Source organism: Anomalospiza imberbis, chromosome 21 (assembly GCF_031753505.1).
Source record: "Anomalospiza imberbis isolate Cuckoo-Finch-1a 21T00152 chromosome 21, ASM3175350v1, whole genome shotgun sequence".
Taxonomy (NCBI): Eukaryota; Metazoa; Chordata; class Aves; order Passeriformes; family Viduidae; genus Anomalospiza; species Anomalospiza imberbis.
Window position 1 is genome coordinate 5,925,108 of NC_089701.1, and position 18,962 is coordinate 5,944,069.

An 18,962-nucleotide genomic window follows, 5' to 3' on the forward strand; every position below is an offset into this window, starting at 1 on the left:
ATGCATAGCTATCACCTTTCTATGTGCATGTGTGCACACGGTACATGTACTTTTTAATCCCAAACCCTCCTGAGTGGAGAGAGGGTTAAGAGGCTGCAGCTTTTCTGCCAGTGCTGCCCCTGTGCAGCTCCATGTCGTGGGGGAGAAGCACAGCCCAGCTGTCACCGCCATGGCTGCGTTCAGCCTGTGTACATGGGCCTTCTCTGGGGACTGGAGGGGAAAACAAACAGGCGACAGATGTGAGCCGCGTTGTTTAACGCTGTGCCTGGCGCCGTGGGGATGTGCTGGCTGGCAGGGGCTGCCCGAGCAGGAGGGGATGCTCAACAGCCACCGCTGATGCAGAACTGCATCTTCCCGGTGGTGACGGGAGCTGTCCTTAGCATCACCCGGCTGTTTGTGGTCCCCCTCAACAGTCCGGGGAGCTGCGAGGCAGCGGGGTGGCACCACAGAATCACGGAACTGCAGGGTTGGGAGGCATTCAGTCTGACTCCTCTGCCAAGGCAGGGTCACCTGGAGCAGGTGACACAGGAACACGTCCAGGTGGGTTTGGAACGTCTGCAGAGGAGACTCCCCACCCTCCCTGGACACCCGTTCCAGTGCTCTGCCATCCTCAGTGTAAAGGGCTTCTTCCCCACGCTGAGGTGGAACTTCTTGAGTTGCAGCAGCTTTGCTGCTGGGAAACCCGCCTGCAGCTCCTGCCTTTGCGCAGCGCAAGTGCTCTGAGCGAACGGGGCCCTGGGTGTGGTTCTGAGCACGTGGAGGGCGCGGCGAGGCCGGAACCTGGTGCACAAATCGGTGTTTTATGATAACACCGCCCGGCACCAGCGCCCAGGTGCTTTAAAATGACACCAGCGGCGGCACGGGCCGCGCTGCGGGAGCTCCTCCGGGGGAGGAAGAGGAAGAGGAGCGGGAGCGCTCCGGGCCGCGGGCACACCCCCGCGCCGCCGCCGGCGCGGCACGGCGGCACCGGAAGTCTCCCGCCGCACTTCCGGCGCGGCCGCCCCTCCCGCCCGCCGCCGCCAAGATGGCGGCGCCCGTGTCGCTGCAGGTGGAGTTCGGGTGAGCGCGGGCGGCGGCGGCGGGGCCGGGCGGAGGGCAGGGCAGGGCCGGGATGGGCCGCGACGGGCCGGCCCCTCGGTGAGACGGCCGCGGCAGTGCGATGGGGCGGTTGCTGCCTGCGGCCTGGGCGGCCGCTACGGGCGCGTCTGGGCCCGGGCGCAGCCGCTGGCAGGGGGCTGCGGGCCGGGGTAGCGGGAGCGGCCGCCGCCGGGGAACCAGGGAGCCAGATACCGGCGGGAGGGCCCGGACCCTGCCGGAGGCTGTCCGCGGCGTGGGGCCGGGCCGCCTGCCCGTCTGTCCCAGCGCCTCGCTCTCGTCTCTCTGTGAACGTCCTGTGCCATGCCTTTCTTTTTCTTTCACCTCTTTCAACCTTTTTGAGTTGTTTAGGTTTGTTTGGGGTTTTTTTTTTTTTTTTAATTATTAAAATTGTTTATGAAAACCTCCCTGTCGTTTCTCGGCTTTTTTTTTTTCCCTGAGCACTGTCTATGTGTGTGTTTGTGTGTGGACACGTGCCCTCTCTGTGCTTTGTGTTTGAGCCCTGTCAAGTCTGTGCAGCTGCCAGGTTCTCACTCTGTAGCATTTCAGTTTCCAGGCCTTTGCTGCTGTAGTATCAGCACTGCTCATGCTCTGGCCCTGGGATCTTAAAGCATTTGCAGTGGAAGCTGTGCATATTTGTGGAAATACTTGTGTTATTTCGTTAAAGCCTCCTTTTAGCAGAAGCTAAAAGGCTGCTATTTATTCGCTTTTTCCCACCCTTTCACGAACACAGAAATGCCATAACCCTTTAAATACCCTTCTCCTTAAGAATCCTTTCCTCTATCTTTCCCGCTTCCAGCTGCAGCAACTCTCCTAATTTTCCCAGAAGAGTGAGATGCATTTTTGCTTCCCTTGGAAATGCATAAATGAGCTCTCTATGTAGGAACCACAGCTGAGTTCCCCACAGCTCTCGCCTTACAGAAGGACCTTATCTTGCAATCTACATTTCCTGCTGTAACAAAGCGTGACCTTGTTTTCATTACATGAAAAAATGTTTTTCATATAATTGTTATGACTTGTTCCCTCGCATGAATCTCAGCTCATGTTCATAATCACTGCTTCAATTTTGAGATAACTATTTGTTGTGAGCTGGTGGAAGAACACCAACAGAGTGCTCTTTAGGAGAGCTGCTGCATATAAGTAATGCTGCTGAAGGCATAACAAGGGTTCTGTTGTGCTCTGCCATTGCAGAGCCAAGAAAACCTACTGTGGCATTTTTAGATATTGAATTTAAAGGAACTTAATAACATCTGGAAGTCTTTTTGTTGATACTTAGGTGGGGATTGCTTGTTTTAATTATTTCTCTTTATTGTATTGGTTTCCAAGGGAGGAGAGGCACCAGTAAGTTCCCAGAAAGTAACTTCACAGGAAAATTTTTCCAAAGTAATTGGCATTTAAGTTGGAAGAACATTTTGCCACAATTTCATGCCCTTTAAAAAGGGGTTGGTCATTTTTCTACCTCTGTTTAATATGTTAATTGAACTGAGTTTTTTAAGAGTTCTCTAGTTGTTAAAACTTAGGCCAGTGTAGAGTTCAGTCTAGAGTCAAAAGCTCACACTCTCTGCTGCTGTGTCCTGTAACTTAAAGTAGCTTTTGTGTCTATTATCCATGTCCCTACTCACATGGTAAAAGTTTTATAATCTGAGTTTGGCCTGTGGCCCCACAACATCATGGAAAATGATTGATGTTGATAAAGTTCAAGATTTTCACAACTGTACTTTTTCCAGAACAGGAGTAGAGGCGAGGAGCTTGCTGAGGCTTTGAAGCTGTAGTTACAGAAATCAGTTACTCTTTTGAAGAGCCTAAGGTTAGGTGCCTGGACCCAATTCAAATCCCATTCTTTTCCAGTGTGAGGACCAGCTCCTTTACCTGCCAGCCTCTGCATATCCTGCTCACACCTGATCTCCTGTGCTTGCAGAAGCCACCAGTTGTTATCTGAGAGCATTCCCTGATGTATTCAAAGTGTCAGAAGAGGGATGAACATCAGGTTGTTCAGTGGAGGAAGATTGTGTATTTATCTATTTCTGTTTTACTTTGTCAGCCTCATCACTTGCTTCTCCCAGTCAAGTCTCCCTCTCTGGGACACTTTGTAGTGAGTAGATCAAGAAAGAGCTGCCAGGACTCTCAGGCTGCTGGCTCTGACTTGCTCTGTAACTTCGTGCGAGTCATTTCCCCTTTCTGTGTGTTCACACTTGGAAACTGGGGGAGTATTTATTCCAGAAGGATGCTCAATTTTTGAGATTTCTGGCCAGCAGGTGTTAGGGATGAGCAGTGTTGGACGGAGAGTGGTGGCTGTAGTGTTGTTTGGGTGGAAGCAGTGCTGGTGGCTGGAGAGGGAAGCAGCGCTGCACAGCGGTTTGGGAGCTCCTGGAGATGGGAACCATCCTCCCATTCCACTGGATGATGCCTGGCACCGTGGGGTTCTGGCCCACAGCAGAGCCTCCTCTCTGTGTTGGCAATGGGGGCTGGCAGCTTCCCCTGTGGACTTCTGGTTTGCAACAGGAAAAAAAAGACAAAGGGAATCCTGTGCTAAATATAGTCTGTGTCATTTGTTTTCTCTGTTGTGGCATCTATGTAAATCGCCTCTTTTGTACTGCCTTCTTTTGACAATAAAGCAAAATCTCAGTGGTTCATTGTTTTTATTTCAGAGGTGGTGCAGAACTCTTATTCGATGGTGTCAAAAAGCATCAGGTGACTTTGCCCTGTCAACCAGAGCCTTGTGAGTATCAGAACCTGTTGGATAACTTCAGAGAGTAACAACAAATGAAACAAAGCTGGTTTGTACCGCACTTAGAGTTGCCAGCAAGGATCAAAGTATTTTAAAAGCTCTTTCACGCATGCCATGGATCAGGCAGCTTGGCAAACAGGGGTTAGTTCTCAAAGTCTGAGGTCTTTCCTGTCTTCTAAGCACTTGTGAATCAAGTCCTTCCTTAAGACTTTTGCCTCCCTCCTGCTGGATAGACAACAGCCTCTGGATGTTTCCATCAAGTCTATGTTTGTCTTTCTTGGTACTTGAAACATCCTCTCTCCTGTTTTTTTCCTGCCTGTTCTGAGGTTTCCAAGAGGCACATATATGTGTGTGTGTCTTTATGTGGTGTAGAGATATGTGGGGGAGTGTGTAACAATTTAACATAAATGTTGTTTATCTACTCATTTGACCTTTCGAGTAAATGTGATAATTTTAATATGAAGTCTGCAATTGAAAACAGTAAACCTAATGCTCAAATAGGATGGTGGACATCCTGCCCATGGCCTTCACTGCAATAAAATCCAGGACTTTAGTGTTCAAGGGATAAACAGGCACAATTCCTGGTTTGCAATTTGGAATATCAATACTGAGCAGTGCTGCACTAACTCACTTACTTGTGTGCGGACTTCAGTTGTAGTGTAATTTTGCCACAGGTATGTTCTGAATTTTTCCAGCTAGATCGCACTGCTTTTTGCTATTGGAGTGGGATTATAAACCAAAATAACACAAAGCCATGAGGGAATGTTGGCAACCAATATGTCACAAATGGCTGATACCATATCTAGGTGCTGGAAGCCTCCAGGCCTGAAATCTTTTTGCTGTGCCTGGAAGTAATTAGAGATTGGTAGAAGTGCTTTTGATGCTTGGACATAAGTATGTGCAATTCAAATATAATAGGAATACTGCATATTGTGTTATCTTGTGGTTAAGGACAGGGACTAAGGCCCCAGAAACATGACCTGATGCTGATTTGCTTTGTGAGTTTAGTCGTGTTGCTTAACTTTCCACTGTTGCTAGTGATACTTCCATGTATCACAAGAGAATTCAGCATTAAATTCCAGCACTGTTGAAACACTTAAGATCTTTAAATGAAAGGTAGCAAAGAAATGCTAAAACACTCATTTAGTTGCTTTATAAACTTGGGGGCTAGAGCATAATTTTCTTCAGTGCTCTGCAAATTTAAAGTACCCAGTAATGCCCACTGTTTTGGTGGTGTTCAAAAAATGATCGGATGCTGAAGAAAAACGGGTTATTACAGGAGATGTTTATTTCTGCCAGGGGAGGGGAGGATATTGATACCAAAGAGGGATTCTTCCAGCCTGGTGGCTGTCAGCGGTGCAGTTGTACGTTGCCTGATCCATTCCCACTTGAAGCTGCTGGGAAGACTTCTGCAGCCTTAGTAGGATCTGCATTTATCCTAAGGGATAGATCTCTCCCTGAAGGTCTGTCTCAGCCTCAGGGTTCAAACTCATGATCTCCAGTGATTCATTCCAGATTCAGCTAACACATTATTGCTCCCAGCTTTTCCCGCTGCCTTGTTTTCCAGACGCTGCTGTCGCTGTGGCAGGAGTGGCAGAGCTGGCAGTGTACCCCCTTGTCACTCCCCTGGTTTGCTGCTGTCTTGTGCCTTGGCTGTCAGGGAGGTTTCATTTTCAATCCAGTAAAGGATTACTGGAAACACCCCTCATGATACTTCCAGAAGACAATTATGTTGTAGCGGTGAGGAATCAATTGAATAATATCAGAAAATATGAATAATTTTATTGAAATTTTATGTTGTTCCTAATGCTGTGTATTTCCCTTGTTCACACTAAGAAATTTTAACTTTTTTTATCTCTTTGTAAATAAAGATATGCATAGCCAGGTCCCTGCTGCCCCCGTGCAGCCAGAATTGCAGTGATTAGAGAAATAAAACAGCTCAGTTCTACTGGGCACATCCTGTTGCTTACCTTACCCTGAATGTCCATCACTGAATTCTCCAGGGAAAGACCTGTAGTATGTATGAACACTACTTGAAGACCTGCACTTCTAACCCCATTTTAAGTGATTTCATTAGCTGCCAAGTTTATTTTTGGCCATTTTGGCCTCTCTTACCTACTCTTCCTTTTTTCTAGGTTATTTTTGTCTTTGTCCTCCTTTTTGCAGAACAGTTGCTTCTCTCTGGGTTATGGGGCCCACCTATATTTCAATTGTTTAAACATTTATATATATATATATATACCAAAAGGGAAGGGAGGTGGAAAATTATATGAAGAAATGCCTACAAATATTTACATGAATAAAACAAACTGTGCTCCATAGTTGGTAGGGGCAGTCAGTGTTCTCTAAATGATAATGTTACTTGAGCAAACTCTTTCTGTGGTCATTTCTTTTTTTCCTGGTAACAGGCACTTGATGGAAAGTAGGTGGGTTCCAGATCCAGTTAACTTTTTCAAGATTTGATTCTCTGTCCTTTTCTGAGGCTTGAAGTTGGACTCCTGGAGGGATTGGCAAAGGCAGGAGGAAGGAAGCTGCAAATGGGACAAGAGCAAGCCACAAGGGATACAGCCACATGGCAGGACCTATTTTTATTATCCGAGGGGCATTTTGTATCCTGATGTCAGTTAAATAGCAGTTCTTTATTTTCAAAGTAGAGCTGTCTCAGCCTGCATTTTGAAGTTGCTGCCAAAGTGGGAACTTAGAAAGGTGTGATGTATGTGCATAGGCAGCAGATTTACCTAAGCTACACTTTGTGCAGGACTGTGTAATCTTGTAGAGCTGTTGCAGAAAGAAGACCTCAAGTTAAGCAAGAATCTTGTCCCAGATTTCTGGCTATCCTGATGATTTCACTGATAATGCTGTTTGAGGATCTAAAGGCATTATGCCCTGTTGGCTTCTTCTGCATAAAAACAGTGTGTGTGGGAGAAAGCAGCTGGGGGAATAACGATATTTGTCACATGGAGAGAGGATTAAATTGGCAGGGAAATCAACTTTATTTTCAAGCATCTAAGAGGCTATTAGAGACAATGGAGCATAAAAGAGAGAAACCCTAGATTAAAAACTGAAAATGTATTTGGCAGCCTCCTCCTGAAACAAGCCACAGTAATTTAACCAAGTGGTTCAGTAATCAAATAGATCATTGTATGACAGCTCTGCAAGTGATGCTGGAGCTCCTTCCTCCATCTCGCTGGGACTCACAGTGGTGGATTTGTCTTGGCCATGTGAGTTGCATGGATGCTGTTGGAAGGGTAGGAAGTCACTGGCATTGTTTAACCCTTGAGGTCGTTTCAGGTTTAGCTCAGCTGCATCATCTGATGAAGAGTGTTTAGTAAACCTCTCTGCTGTGCTGTCTTCTGGATGTTGTACCCGGAGGTTGGGGTTGTGTGTAAAGTCTCTGGCACTTGTGCGGCAGGCTGCTCAGCTGCTGTCACAGGCCTTTGAATTCCAGCTTCTCATGTGGCTTCAGTGGTGGGACTCGTGTTTTTGGAGAAGCAGTTTCACTGGTGCTCACTGGGACCTTCTGGGCTAATCAAAAATTCACACTGTGTTTTGGCACTTTACAAGTTTACAAGGTTAAATTATTGATCAGTGTGTTTTGATAATTGTGTTTGTGGTTTCCCTTTACCAAAACTTTAGGGGAAAAAAGCCCACTGCCAATCAGATTTTTTTTAAGAGGGAAAATTAAAATAATCTGCCAAATACTGCTTATATTGAATCCCCGTGGAGAAGAGCGTGGTGTGCTCCTCGAGAGCTTTGCTTTCCAGGGGCCTTGTTCTGCACAGCATGGAGGACTGCTGGGGACTTGGGAGCATTCATCTTCTGGGAAAAGAGCCTGGGGATCCTGAGAGATCAGACCTATGGTACAGGCAGGGTGGCTTACAAGATACAGCATGGCATGTGTTCAGCATTGACTGGGGTGCTGGACCAAAAGAACCTGTAAAATCCAGAGCAGCAGTTGGTGTTGGCTGTTGGTAAGTGCCTGGTGCTGGGTGGTACATCGTAGTTGAGTCATTAATATTCTGGCATGCTTTTATTGCTCTGTTTATTATTCCTAACATTTTAAAACTTGCTCCAAAGAAAGAATAAAAATATATTTGCTAATGTAGAGGCTTGTTAGAAGAATGGTAAAAAAACCCCCATAGATCTGTGGAACTTCATGCAGTCAAATCTTTTTGACCGCAGTGTGTGGTACTTGCAGCTCTCAAAGGACTTAGGTTATTCCCTCCTCGTGCATCGCATCTCTTTTAGGCAGGAAATTATAGATTAGGTGGCAAGGGAAGGGGGCTCAGTGGGTTGTGCAGGGTGGGTGCTCAGGCTGGACCAGCTCAGCCCTGGAGCTGCTGCCAGCAGTCAGGGTGAGCAGTGTTTGCAGCATCGGAGCAGTTGTGGCGTGGGGCTCAGCTCCCGGTCCCTGTCCCAGCGAGGCTGCGGCTCCCTTTAGAGGGAATAGGGAAATAAACGCTGGTGCTCACAGGAGCGGTCCCATCACCCTCCTGGGAGGCCGTGGAGCCGCTTTACCGGATCAGCTCATCCCAACTCATTGTGGAAGAGCTTCCCAGGCACTGGGAGACCAGCTCTTGTGTGTGACCAAATCCCTGGGATAACAAAGCCTGGCTGTTACACCCTTCTTCCCAGCCGCTGTATTGCAGTGCGGACACCTAGCAGGATAACCCCTCTGTCCCACCCCCTCCTCTCGCTCTTTTCTCTCGGTGGGATTTGCTGTGCTGACAGCGCTGTTCAGAGGGTGGCAGCGGAGCAGGGCTGGGGAGGAGGATCCGGGCCCTTTAAACCGCTTAGCATGCGGTTCACACGGCTCCGGGCCAGCTGTTCCTTTCTCCTCCTGCCCTCACTCGCAGGAGTTGTTTGCTGAGCTCAGAGCTCCTGTGCAAAATTGCTTTTCAAAAGAGCCACTTTCTGCTTAATTAAACAATGAGCCGCCGTCCCTCTGCACATCTGTAAAGCTCCCTCCGCAGCCCCTTTATCCCACAAACTGCTCCATTCTTACCTCCATTCACTTGTAAATCTTACCCCCCCCTCTCCTCCACCCTGATCATCTCACTGGCCCTTTCTTTTTCCCTTTCAAGTAAGACTGAGGAGCTTGGAGTATCTGTGGGGGTGGCTGGGTTGGGTGGACAGGAATCGGTTTAATGGTGCTTGGCCCTGTATGAAAGCCTAATAACAGCAAAGCAGATCTGAGCCCAAAAGTGAGAGGCGATTTCTGTATTTAGAGGAATAAAATCATGGCAGTTTCCTGAGCTGAGCTGAGACACTGACTCATCCAGCAGCCAGAGGGGACACAGCCACCAGCCAGGTTGGGAGGGGGGCAAGGATTTGACTTCAAGGCATTTTCTGATCCAGCTGGCAGTGCCAGGGAAAGCCCAGCCCAGGGAATTCCCTCGGCCAGGCTGGCTGTGTGCAGAGCAGTGCCAGGCTGCCAGGGAATTCCCCTCCACTCTGGCAGGAGCAGCCACCTTCCTCCGCGGTTCAGGGTTGCACATCAGCTCTGTGTTGTCTCTTTAATAGCAGTAAGGTTTTCATTTTCAGCCCTCAGTGCTGTGCACACACCCAAAACTCAGAAACCAGGAAAATAGGAGAGAGGGAAAATTTCAGTTTGCTGGGTTTTGGCAAAGCTTTACACTGGTGGTTAGTAATGCATTCTCTGAATTGTCTTGCTGAGAGCTTAAAAAAAAAAAAATAACCAGTAACATTCAAGGTTAAACAGGATAAATGAATGGAAAAGTGATGAGGTGGGATATCTCCTTTATCATTGAGAAGGACAGATTATAGCCAGCATGATGCAATATCATCTAGTATAGATTGATAGGGAGGAAAGAAGAAATGGGAGTTTAGTGCATTAGCAGAAGATTCCTGACTGCAAAAACTATTAGACCATGGCACAGTCTCCTTGGGGTTTGGTAGCAGGTCTACAGTGCTCAAGCCTCTTAAAATCAGAGCAGACAAGGCTCAGGACAGTCTTTTGTTGAGAATAATTCTGTGCTGGCAGAGGGATAAAATTACAGGACCTGTTAAGGAGATGCTTTTTTTAATGTCTGCGATCCCCAGGCTGGTACTTTGCTGATGGGGCAATAGTCTTTGAGGCTCTCTCAGCTCCTTCCTTTGACAATTTTGAACGAGAGGCAAGACCCTGGGCCAACACTAGTGATCTGTGATCCTAATTAAAAGAGACAGTTTGGTGCACTGGCATTTATTGGGGAGCCTGAAGTGACAATAGCGTTGGGTGTTACGGGATTAGATGCTCTGACTTTGGAAATGAGTAGGGATTAGGTTTACCCTGAGAATCAGCTTGAAGCTGCTTTTTTTTGTCATGGGAGCTGATGGATCTGGAGGCTTGCTGCTGGCTAGCAGTGGGATTGGAGATCCCTTGAACTTGTATTTCCCTACCAGCAATCTGTGGGGAGTGGAAGATCCCAAGCGGCTCCTCTCCAGTTTGTAAGCATTGTGATTAAAACCTCAGGGCTGAGAATTGCTGGGTGATAGCTGAGATTTGAGTCCTTGCTGCTGACAGGAAGGCTGTGAAAGACCTCTGTGATCCTTTCCCATTTTGTGGACACAAGAAAATTAAGAAGAGCATTGCTCTTGTAGATGAGAAGCAAGAAAAAGACGTCTAAACGCAATTAAAAATTACAGAAGCCAAGACCTTGGTGTTCATTTGTAGCAGACAAGAACAGATGAGAGCAACAATTGCAATTCTCTTATGCCTGTTACCCCCTAATTAGTTACCCCCTAATTTCTTCCCCAGTACTTAAATCACTGCCCATTCCAGCGTGTGGCAGGATTGGCTTGTGCACTTGTCAGAGAAAATGGATTTTACTCTTGCTGCAAAATTTGCCTGGCTGCTCACTCAGCTTAATACCAAATCCATTTGCCTATGACTCCATTTATATCAGCCATTCCAGGTCTTCTTCTGCAGTTTATGGCACACCATGGTCTGCTTCTGAGAATGATTTGCATATCAGATGGGATGCTGGAGGAGTTGGAAGGATCCCTTAGATCTGGTTTTGAGCTCTTTTAGAGAGCAGATTCCCGGAGGGTCTGCTCAGATCCAAAAGCAAAGAGCAGTCATGCACCTGGAAGAGCAGCAGGTATTGGGAGCTGGTTTGTCTGTTTTAAAAACAAGCTGCTTAAGCAGGGAAAGGGACATACAAATTGTTTTTCCATACATTTCCATGCAGGCAGGGGGAATAATGGCAGAGGAGCGGCAGGGAAGGGGCTTTGTCATGGTTACAGGCCGGTGGCTGAGAATGTGGGTGGAGCAGCGCTCGTCCAGAGTTAGTGACCTCAGCAAATTGGAGCTCAGCCATGGTCAGTATGATAAATGATCTTATTCTGGGTCAAAGAAATGGTACCCCACAGGGAGGTGTCCGCAAGGCGGCCCGGGAAAGCGCCGTGCTGCTGCAGCACTGACCCCTTAGTGACCAGTGCCACATATATCTTATTTACTGCAGACCAGAAGGGAATTTTCCATGGTTCAGCCTTTATAGGGATCCCCTATTTCCCTGAAATAATCTCCTGGTTCTGCAACCAAGGCAAGAAAATGGGTGTAATTACACCTTCTGGGTGCCCTTCGAGGCTTTGTGCAAGTTTCTATTGGATGTTAAGGCAGGGGACACAGAGATGTCTGGTCCTTGCGTGTGTGTGTGAATCTGCGAGGGACCTGTGCAGCTCCCTGGGAGCCAAGGGCTGTGTGTCCGTGTCAGCTGGTAGCAGGGCTGCACAAAATCCTTCCATGTTTCTGCACCTTTATCAGTTCATTGTGAGATCCTTCTAGTGCAACACCCAGCTTGGTGTTTCTTATTCGAAGCACCTGGGTTCTCTCTGCACGCAGCGAGTGCCCTCTTTTCTGAGTTGTCACTGATGGATCTGTCAGGCCCAGGAGGTTTTATTGAGCTAGGAAAGATCTATGGATTTCAGCCCTGCTTTTGAGGGTGCAAAAGAACCCGGGTAGTGCTAAAATGGACTATTAGATGCATTCCTGTTGCAGAGGAAGCTCAGCAGATTGTTCATGGAGGAGCAGTTGGGGCAATGCAGGTGGTCAGGCCTTGGAGGATTTGCAGGAGGACAGAGCAGACTGTGCAGTTCTCTCTGCCTCTACCAGGAGTGTCTGTGGTGCAGCTGGGCTGAACAGGAGCCGAGGCTATTGGGGTTTGTGTGCGCTCACTGCAGTTCCTGCATCCCGTCCTCTTGCGTGACGAGGCAATGACTTTGTGTCACTGCAAGCACACATCTCGTTTTCCTGAGCGCTGTGTTTCGCTGGGTGATCACTTTTCTGCATATATTGTGGGCTTGAGCTCCCATCTGTGCACTTGAACTAAGCAGTTTTCTCAAACGATTGTCAGTTTTTCTTTTTTTTAATTAACTTTAGATTATTTTTTCCTAAGAATTTGGAGAGGGTTGATGTACTGCTAGCACAGGCAGCAGAAGCTGTCTCTGTGTAGAAATAAGACAGGGATTTCCTACCATGTGCTTCAGTCCCTCCTTTGCAGTTTGAGAATATTTCCTCTTCCTTGGCTGGTTCAGTCTCGCTTCTCATCTGATGCTGCCAATGGGGAGAGCAGTTAATGAGAATTAAGTGCATTTTTTGATCTGATATTTGTTTGCTGGGAGCGAAATGGAGTAGGCTACCAAAAAGATTTCAGTAAGACCATGCAGCATTGATAAAAATACATCATTACTGGGATGAGCTGGGTTCGAGTTGGTGATGTTGGAGCAAAATGCTGTATTGTCTCAGCTCTCACCTGAACCACGCTCTGGAGCCAAAATGCATGGTGGGTTTTGCAGCCAAATCACAGCACCTGTAGTACAGCTGTGCTCCTGCCAAAGCAGATGCCTCTGTTCTGTGATGGGGGCCAGCTTCAAACCAACACAAGTGTGAAATTGCTGCATTGTGATGATGATTTAACTTCTCAGCAGATGTGGTGCCTGAGCAGGCTGAGATTTTTTCCTTCTTTATATGTCCTGTGTAGAGAACCTGCTGTTTGCATAGAAAATCCTTGGCCCAGGCAGCAGGAAACCTGTTAGACCCGTAGCATAGTATCAGAAAGAAAATGTCTTAGGAACACTACATATGTCAGTTGTAAGAGATAAGCAGTTGTATAATTACCTATATTTTACCTATAATTTATAATTTTAATTTTATAATTTTAATTTTATTCTATAATTTACCTCTTATTATTTCCATCATGAGAACACAGAGTCCTGAGCTGTTGATCCAGACTGCTGTTTGAGGCACTGAGCTGCAAGATGGCTTCTCCACAGACCACTTGCAATGGAAATAATCTTGTTCCTTTTCAATATCTTACTTGTGGGAGATAGTTTTGGTGTGGCTGTGGTCATCTGTCATCCTTTATAATTGATTTGTTCTAGTAATATTGGTGTATAGCACATAGAGAAATGAAGGTGGGTGGAAAAATTCAATGCTGATAAAGCAGATGAAAGTATTCTCTTAAAGTTGGCTGTGGAGAAAGGGTCTTAATTTTTGTACCTTTTGGAGTGGGCAAGCTCCAGGCATGCATAGGGATGTCTGGGGTTTTTCCCTACTGTTTAAATTCTTCAGTATGTGTGTACGTGACTTCTGGGTAGGACTAAATGAATGTTGGCTCAGGTGGGACTGAAAATAACATTTGTTATGGAAGGAGATGGGGTGAGGGAGTCTTCCAGCTCAGCCTCAAATAAATCAGTCCTCTCGCCCCTCCGTCCAGGCTGCTTCTAGGTGGCTGCTTTTTATCCAGCTAGTGCAGCGTGTTTCTGTTTAAATGATCTCTCCTGAAAGGTCCCAGAGGAAAGGGCTGCTTATTCCATGCAAGGAGAATGGTATATGGCACAGCTCATTGTTGTGTGCCCTGCTGCAAGTGCATAAATATGAAACAGCTCGCAGGCGATGCTGCAGAGGGGCTGGTGTCCCCTTCACAGCCCCCTCCCTCTCCTGAAGGCTCCTCTCCATCTTCCTTCCTTTACAGCTTTCATTTCTTGGTGATGGAGAGCGGGAGCCATTTGGGTGTGAGATCCTGAGGGCTTGATGTTGCAGCAGCGTTTTTCAGGGGAAGGTGAATGTTGTTAACTCCTGTTCTGATGGCTGACGGACGGCTGTGCTGCACGTGTGTGTGTGTGTATACAAAAATATATATATATATATGTATGTATGTATGTATGTATGTAAATACACACACCTTCTTAGTGGTGCTCCCTGTCCCCTGGGCATGTTGCTAGGAAGGAGGCAGAAAATGGTCTATTTTGTTCTTTTAACTACATATCGGTACAAGGCAGTCTGGGTTGGCCCCAGGCAGGTGATCCAGCTCACCAGGCCATTTTGAGGCACAAAGCAGCTCCTTTTGCCCAGATCAGAGTGATCCAGTGCTTGGAGGTAGCAATACCTGTTGTGCTCTGGGCAGCCCTGTGGTGAGGTCGGGGTTTTGGGGTCAGAGTGCTGGTTTGGAGGCCCCAATGCCCTGGGAAAGCAGGGAGAACAGAGGGACTCTCAGAGCATCCCCCTCCCCCTCTCCCCGGGAGAAGAGGCCCCCATCTGCTGCAGATGGACATATCCCCATTGCCTAGTTGATGTGCACCTGTCTATACCAGGGCTGTTCATCCTGGGTGTGACAGAAGCAATGAGGGTGACATTATTTGGAACAAACCCAGTTTGGCTCTGGGTAACATCCATGATCCCATAAAATCCTGGGGTAAGGCCTGGGCTGAGTCAAGCCACTACAAATGACATATTATTGCTGGTCATGAAGCAAACACATGGGGAATGGTACACAGAGTGAATTTAACTCAGAGAAGCACATGGAAAGATACCTCATGACTGCAGTGAGCTTACCTCACATAAGAAACCCATCCTGCCATCCCTGCTCCTCCTGGAGCAGGGCTGCAGCCCTCACTGGTGGATTTGTGCCTTCAGAAAGCTTCTTCGCTTCTTGAAAACAAACAAAAATCTTTTGGGGCTTTCAAAGGGCTGTTTAAAGGAGCCCCGGGAGAATAACTGATTGTGGATTCGGAATGATGAAGTGGTTTGTGGAACAGTGAAATATAGAGGCAAATGCAGGAGAACTCCACTTTGCAATTTGTCAGCTTCTCTAAACCCTGTAACGGATTGTTCCCCCCCCCCGTCTCTTCTCACCTCTCCAATAGGAAATTAACTGATACTATCACTAAAGAAATTGTTTTTGCCTCACAAAGTAAAATTGATACTATAAAAACCCGCCAGCAGTGTCTCCTCCTCCTTTTACATGAAGACAAATCCTTCCTGTCACCTACTGAAATGGAAAGATAAAGGCTGAGCTTTAATAAAGAAGCTCTAAGCATAAAGTGTAGAAGGAGGGAGCAGGCACAGCATGGGGAACACTCCACAGCAGCAGGTGTGATGCTGAGGGATGCTGTAAGTGTCCAAAATGCAACTATGGGCCAAGGCCCTCCTGTCTGTTCAACGCATGGCCACGGACAGGATTGGGCCCCACAGCTCCCAGTGTCTCCAAGAGTTTGTGCTGGTTTTGGTGCAAAAGTGTCTGTCTTTGCTCCATTCAGGTTCTTAGGCTTGCTTGTTTGGACTTTTTAAAATCTAATTAAATGCACAAGAGAATTAGACATAATTTGTTGGGTGACAAGATAATGCACAGGATATGGGATGTGTCAGGGACCTGGACATCAGGAATCTGCTACCAGACTGGTGTCAGCAGGAACGGCATTCATTCTTAGTGGGATGAGTGTTCTGTGGGAAACCTCTTCTGCCAAACCACAGGGACAGGACTGTCTGTGAGTTTCTTTGCAGCTGTCCCCATCCATCCTGCATGTTCCTCATCTGCTCTTTCATGGATAAGCAATCACTTTGCTCTGGCATCACTGGGAGCCATCATCTAGTTTGTAAACCCTGTCCTTCCTTCTTCCAGGGGATATCAGAAACCTGCTCAAGTGGATCAAACAGAATCTGTTGAAAGAGCGACCAGAGTTATTTTTGCAAGGGGAATCTGTGTAAGTACAACTGTTAGGAATCCTCCTTGTGTTTCTCTCTTGATCCCCACAGTTTTTCCTCTGGGGAGGATTTCCTATTGAGTAAGTCAATGACCATGAAAACACAGGATTTGCTTAAGTGATAGTGGGAGGTATCCCACCCACACCTTGCACTGTCCACAGAGAGCATCTTTTGCAGCCCTCACCCCAAGTCTTTAAACATTAAACATGAAGCAGGGCCATTTATACTTTCTCTTCATTGTCACTTGGAACAGAGCAGCACCTGTATCCTCAATTCCAGGAGTTTTAGCAGGTCTGTCTGTTCCTTCCCTGCTGACATCACTGGGACTGAAGCAGTCATTCTGAGAAATGCCAACAAATACTTCTTCTGGGAAATGTATTTTTATTATCAAAATGGGGCCAATCTCGTGGAGGGGGGTAGGAAAAAAAAAAAAAAAAAAAAGGAAGGCAAGAGAAATGGAGCAGAGTGAGCTGTGCAAGCCATCCCTGACTGCAGGGTGGCGCTGGGGGTGTTTAACATTCCTCACGGATCTTTGTGAGCTGAAGCGTGTGCCAGGTCCCCTGGTAACAGGAGAGACAATTGCAGGACACTGAAGATCAAAGAGGGGGAATCCCTTTGCTCAGAATCAGGGGCTTGGAGTGGATCCCAGGTGTTTAGTGCCTCTGCTAGGGGCACTGGAATGGCTTTCCCTGCCTTCCCACTGAGCTCTCTGCGCTCGCCTGTCGTGCGTGGGTTTTAATTACCTGGCTTTTCTGCATGGTACGGAAATGCAGTCATCCTGGAGCATCCTCGGAACGGTGCCTTTTCATTCCAATGAGCTTTGGGATTGCTCCTGCGTCCCCTTTATTTGATCTAGAAAGGCCACAGACTATACCTGTTTCCACCTCCATGCTAGGATCCCTTTTTTGGCATTACAGGCAGTCGGCCTGTGATCTGTGCTATGACATCCCTTGTTCTGTGCTATGACATCCCTTGTTCTTAACTATTTGTGGAGCTTTTTAGCAGCCCTGTATCCTAATTATTTCTCTCTATTCTGCAGGAGGCCAGGAATTTTGGTGCTCATCAACGAGGCAGACTGGGAACTAATGGTCTGTACTCCTTCAGTTTGACTTTCTTTGTTGAAAATATTGCTCTCTCTCTTCTGTGGTTGCTCTCACAGCAGCTATTTCTGATTCTTGCCCCAAGCAAAGCATCTCATATTTGAGGGGGTAGGGGCAGGCTGGAATCTATCTCCTATACTGTGGCTGTTGAAAAGCCTGGAGCCTCTCTCTAACCTGCTGAGTCTCATCAGCCAGACCGGGTCTGAAGAGAGATCACCCTTTTTCCCTGGTCTCTGGCACTGGGTTTTGCACCTCTGGCTGCTGGTAGGTCCCCCAACGTGTGAGGTGAGAGCATGGGGGGCACCTGAGACCTTCAGGCCCCACAAAGAACCACCTTCCCTGAAGTCAGGTGGTGCCTGGCAGGTAAAGGCCACAGGGAGATTTCAGCTCAAACAGGCACCTGGTAAATGTCTTCCCTTCTCAGCCCACTGTTGTGCTCAGACAACAAACAGCCCCTCGCCATTTCCCTGCCTCAGGCAACTACCTGTTCTGTCAAAATCCTGGTGCAGAAAGCAACGTGGGGTGATGAGCATCAGCACTGTGGCTGATCTCTCACCCTTGCTTCTGTTATGATGAAAGCATCAGTCTGTCCCCTTCTGCTCTCCCTAATACTCACCATTTTTTATGAGCTGTTTTCTCTTTGCAGCTTGTATTTGGAAATGACATTTAAACAATTTTTCATTTTTTTCTTGGCCTGCAGGGTGAGCTGGATTATAAACTCCAGGACCAGGATAATGTGCTTTTCATCTCAACATTGCACGGCGGGTGAACTCCTGAAAAAACAAGAGGATGTAAATCCAAATCACTGGGAAAAAAAAAAAAAAAAAAAAAAAAAAGCCTTAACCCACCCAAATATCTCTTGAACTGCCTGTGTCCAGTCTCTGCATCTTCCCACTGCGTTCACTTATTCTAGACATCCAAATAAAGCTCCGCCAGCCTGCGGCCTTCTGTCCATCACAACAGCATCCATCTTTTGTCCTCATTTCACCTCTCCTGACTGCACTTCCAGGTACCCTAACAAGCAGAGAGCACCTCAGCATGTGGGACTTTGTTTTTCTCTGACAGGAGGAAGAGGGGTGCTGAACCCTGAGTAGGATAACATGTCTTAACATGAAGTGAGGTGTTCTGATGCTGGGAGCCAGGATTCTTTTAACACGATGCTTAATGTTGGTACATGGGAAGGGTGAGAAAGTGCAAGGAAACAAAAGGGGGCTTGACTAGCTTTTCCGTGGGGTAGCAAACATGGCAGCTCCAAAGCTCTCAGAAGTGACTTTCACTTTGTCATGATATTTATTTATGGGAAGCAGGAGAGAAATAGGCCTTTTGGGTTTTGTATTTCTGATCCCTCATGCTGCTTTCATACCAGAGCTGAGGCAGGGTGAAGTACTGGCCCATGAACGATGTCAATTTATAATTATTTGGTTGGAGGGGAAACAAACCCTCACCCGGCCTGAGACAGCAGAGAGTGATCAGGGCAGCAAATGATCTTTCTGTCACCGTGATAGACAGAATTGATCAGGCTGCACTGCATTCTGTGCAGGTGGGAGCTGCAGTCTGTCTGGAGAAGGGCTGGGGCTGGAGAAGCACAGTTAAAGTGCCAAGACCTGAGAAAGTCAGTGGCTTTTAACCTTTTGTGTCAGTGGGAGGGAGAGGCTTCTTGCTGCATGTCCTGAGGAAGTCCTGTGAGCACTGTGGAAGTGGGTGTGCGTGGTTCTGCTAGGGCACGGGTGCTCTTGGCTTTCCAGAAGTTTCCTTGGAAAGACAGACTGGCCCCTGCCAGCCAGGAGGCTACAGCGAGAGCAGAGGGATGGGCTCAGGGAGGATAGCATTGGCACCAACAGGTCTGAAACATGCTGCATGAGCTTCTAGGAGTGCCTGACCAGGATTGTGCTCCTGCGTTCCCCCCTGCCCTGCTCACCTGTTTCGGCACGGGTCCAGCGGCATGCAGAGGTCCCCGCAGCAGCTCCTGCCTGAGCTGCGGCTGGCGTAGAGCAGAGGGCTCGCCGGTGCTCAGTCGGTGCCTCTCAGAGCTGATCTGCACCATGTACTGCTC

At 47.6% G+C, this 18,962-nt stretch overlaps 1 protein-coding gene and 1 long non-coding RNA gene across 2 annotated transcripts; one reads left to right on the forward strand and one right to left on the reverse strand.

Moving 5' to 3' along the window:
* Nucleotides 1-972: 972 nt before the first annotated feature.
* Nucleotides 973-17,869, forward strand: URM1 (ubiquitin related modifier 1). The gene is made up of 5 exons (XM_068211398.1): nucleotides 973-1,059; nucleotides 3,744-3,814; nucleotides 15,727-15,808; nucleotides 16,849-16,897; nucleotides 17,610-17,869. The coding sequence occupies exons 1-5, from the start codon at nucleotides 1,025-1,027 to the stop codon at nucleotides 17,676-17,678; spliced, it is 306 nt and encodes a 101-aa protein (XP_068067499.1). The 5' UTR covers nucleotides 973-1,024; the 3' UTR covers nucleotides 17,679-17,869.
* On the reverse strand, nucleotides 16,174-17,610 carry LOC137486250 (uncharacterized). Its single transcript, XR_011005642.1, has 2 exons — nucleotides 16,553-17,610; nucleotides 16,174-16,369 (listed from the first exon to the last, which is right to left on the reverse strand). It is a non-coding gene; the product is annotated as an uncharacterized lncRNA (long non-coding RNA).
* Nucleotides 17,870-18,962: the final 1,093 nt, after the last annotated feature.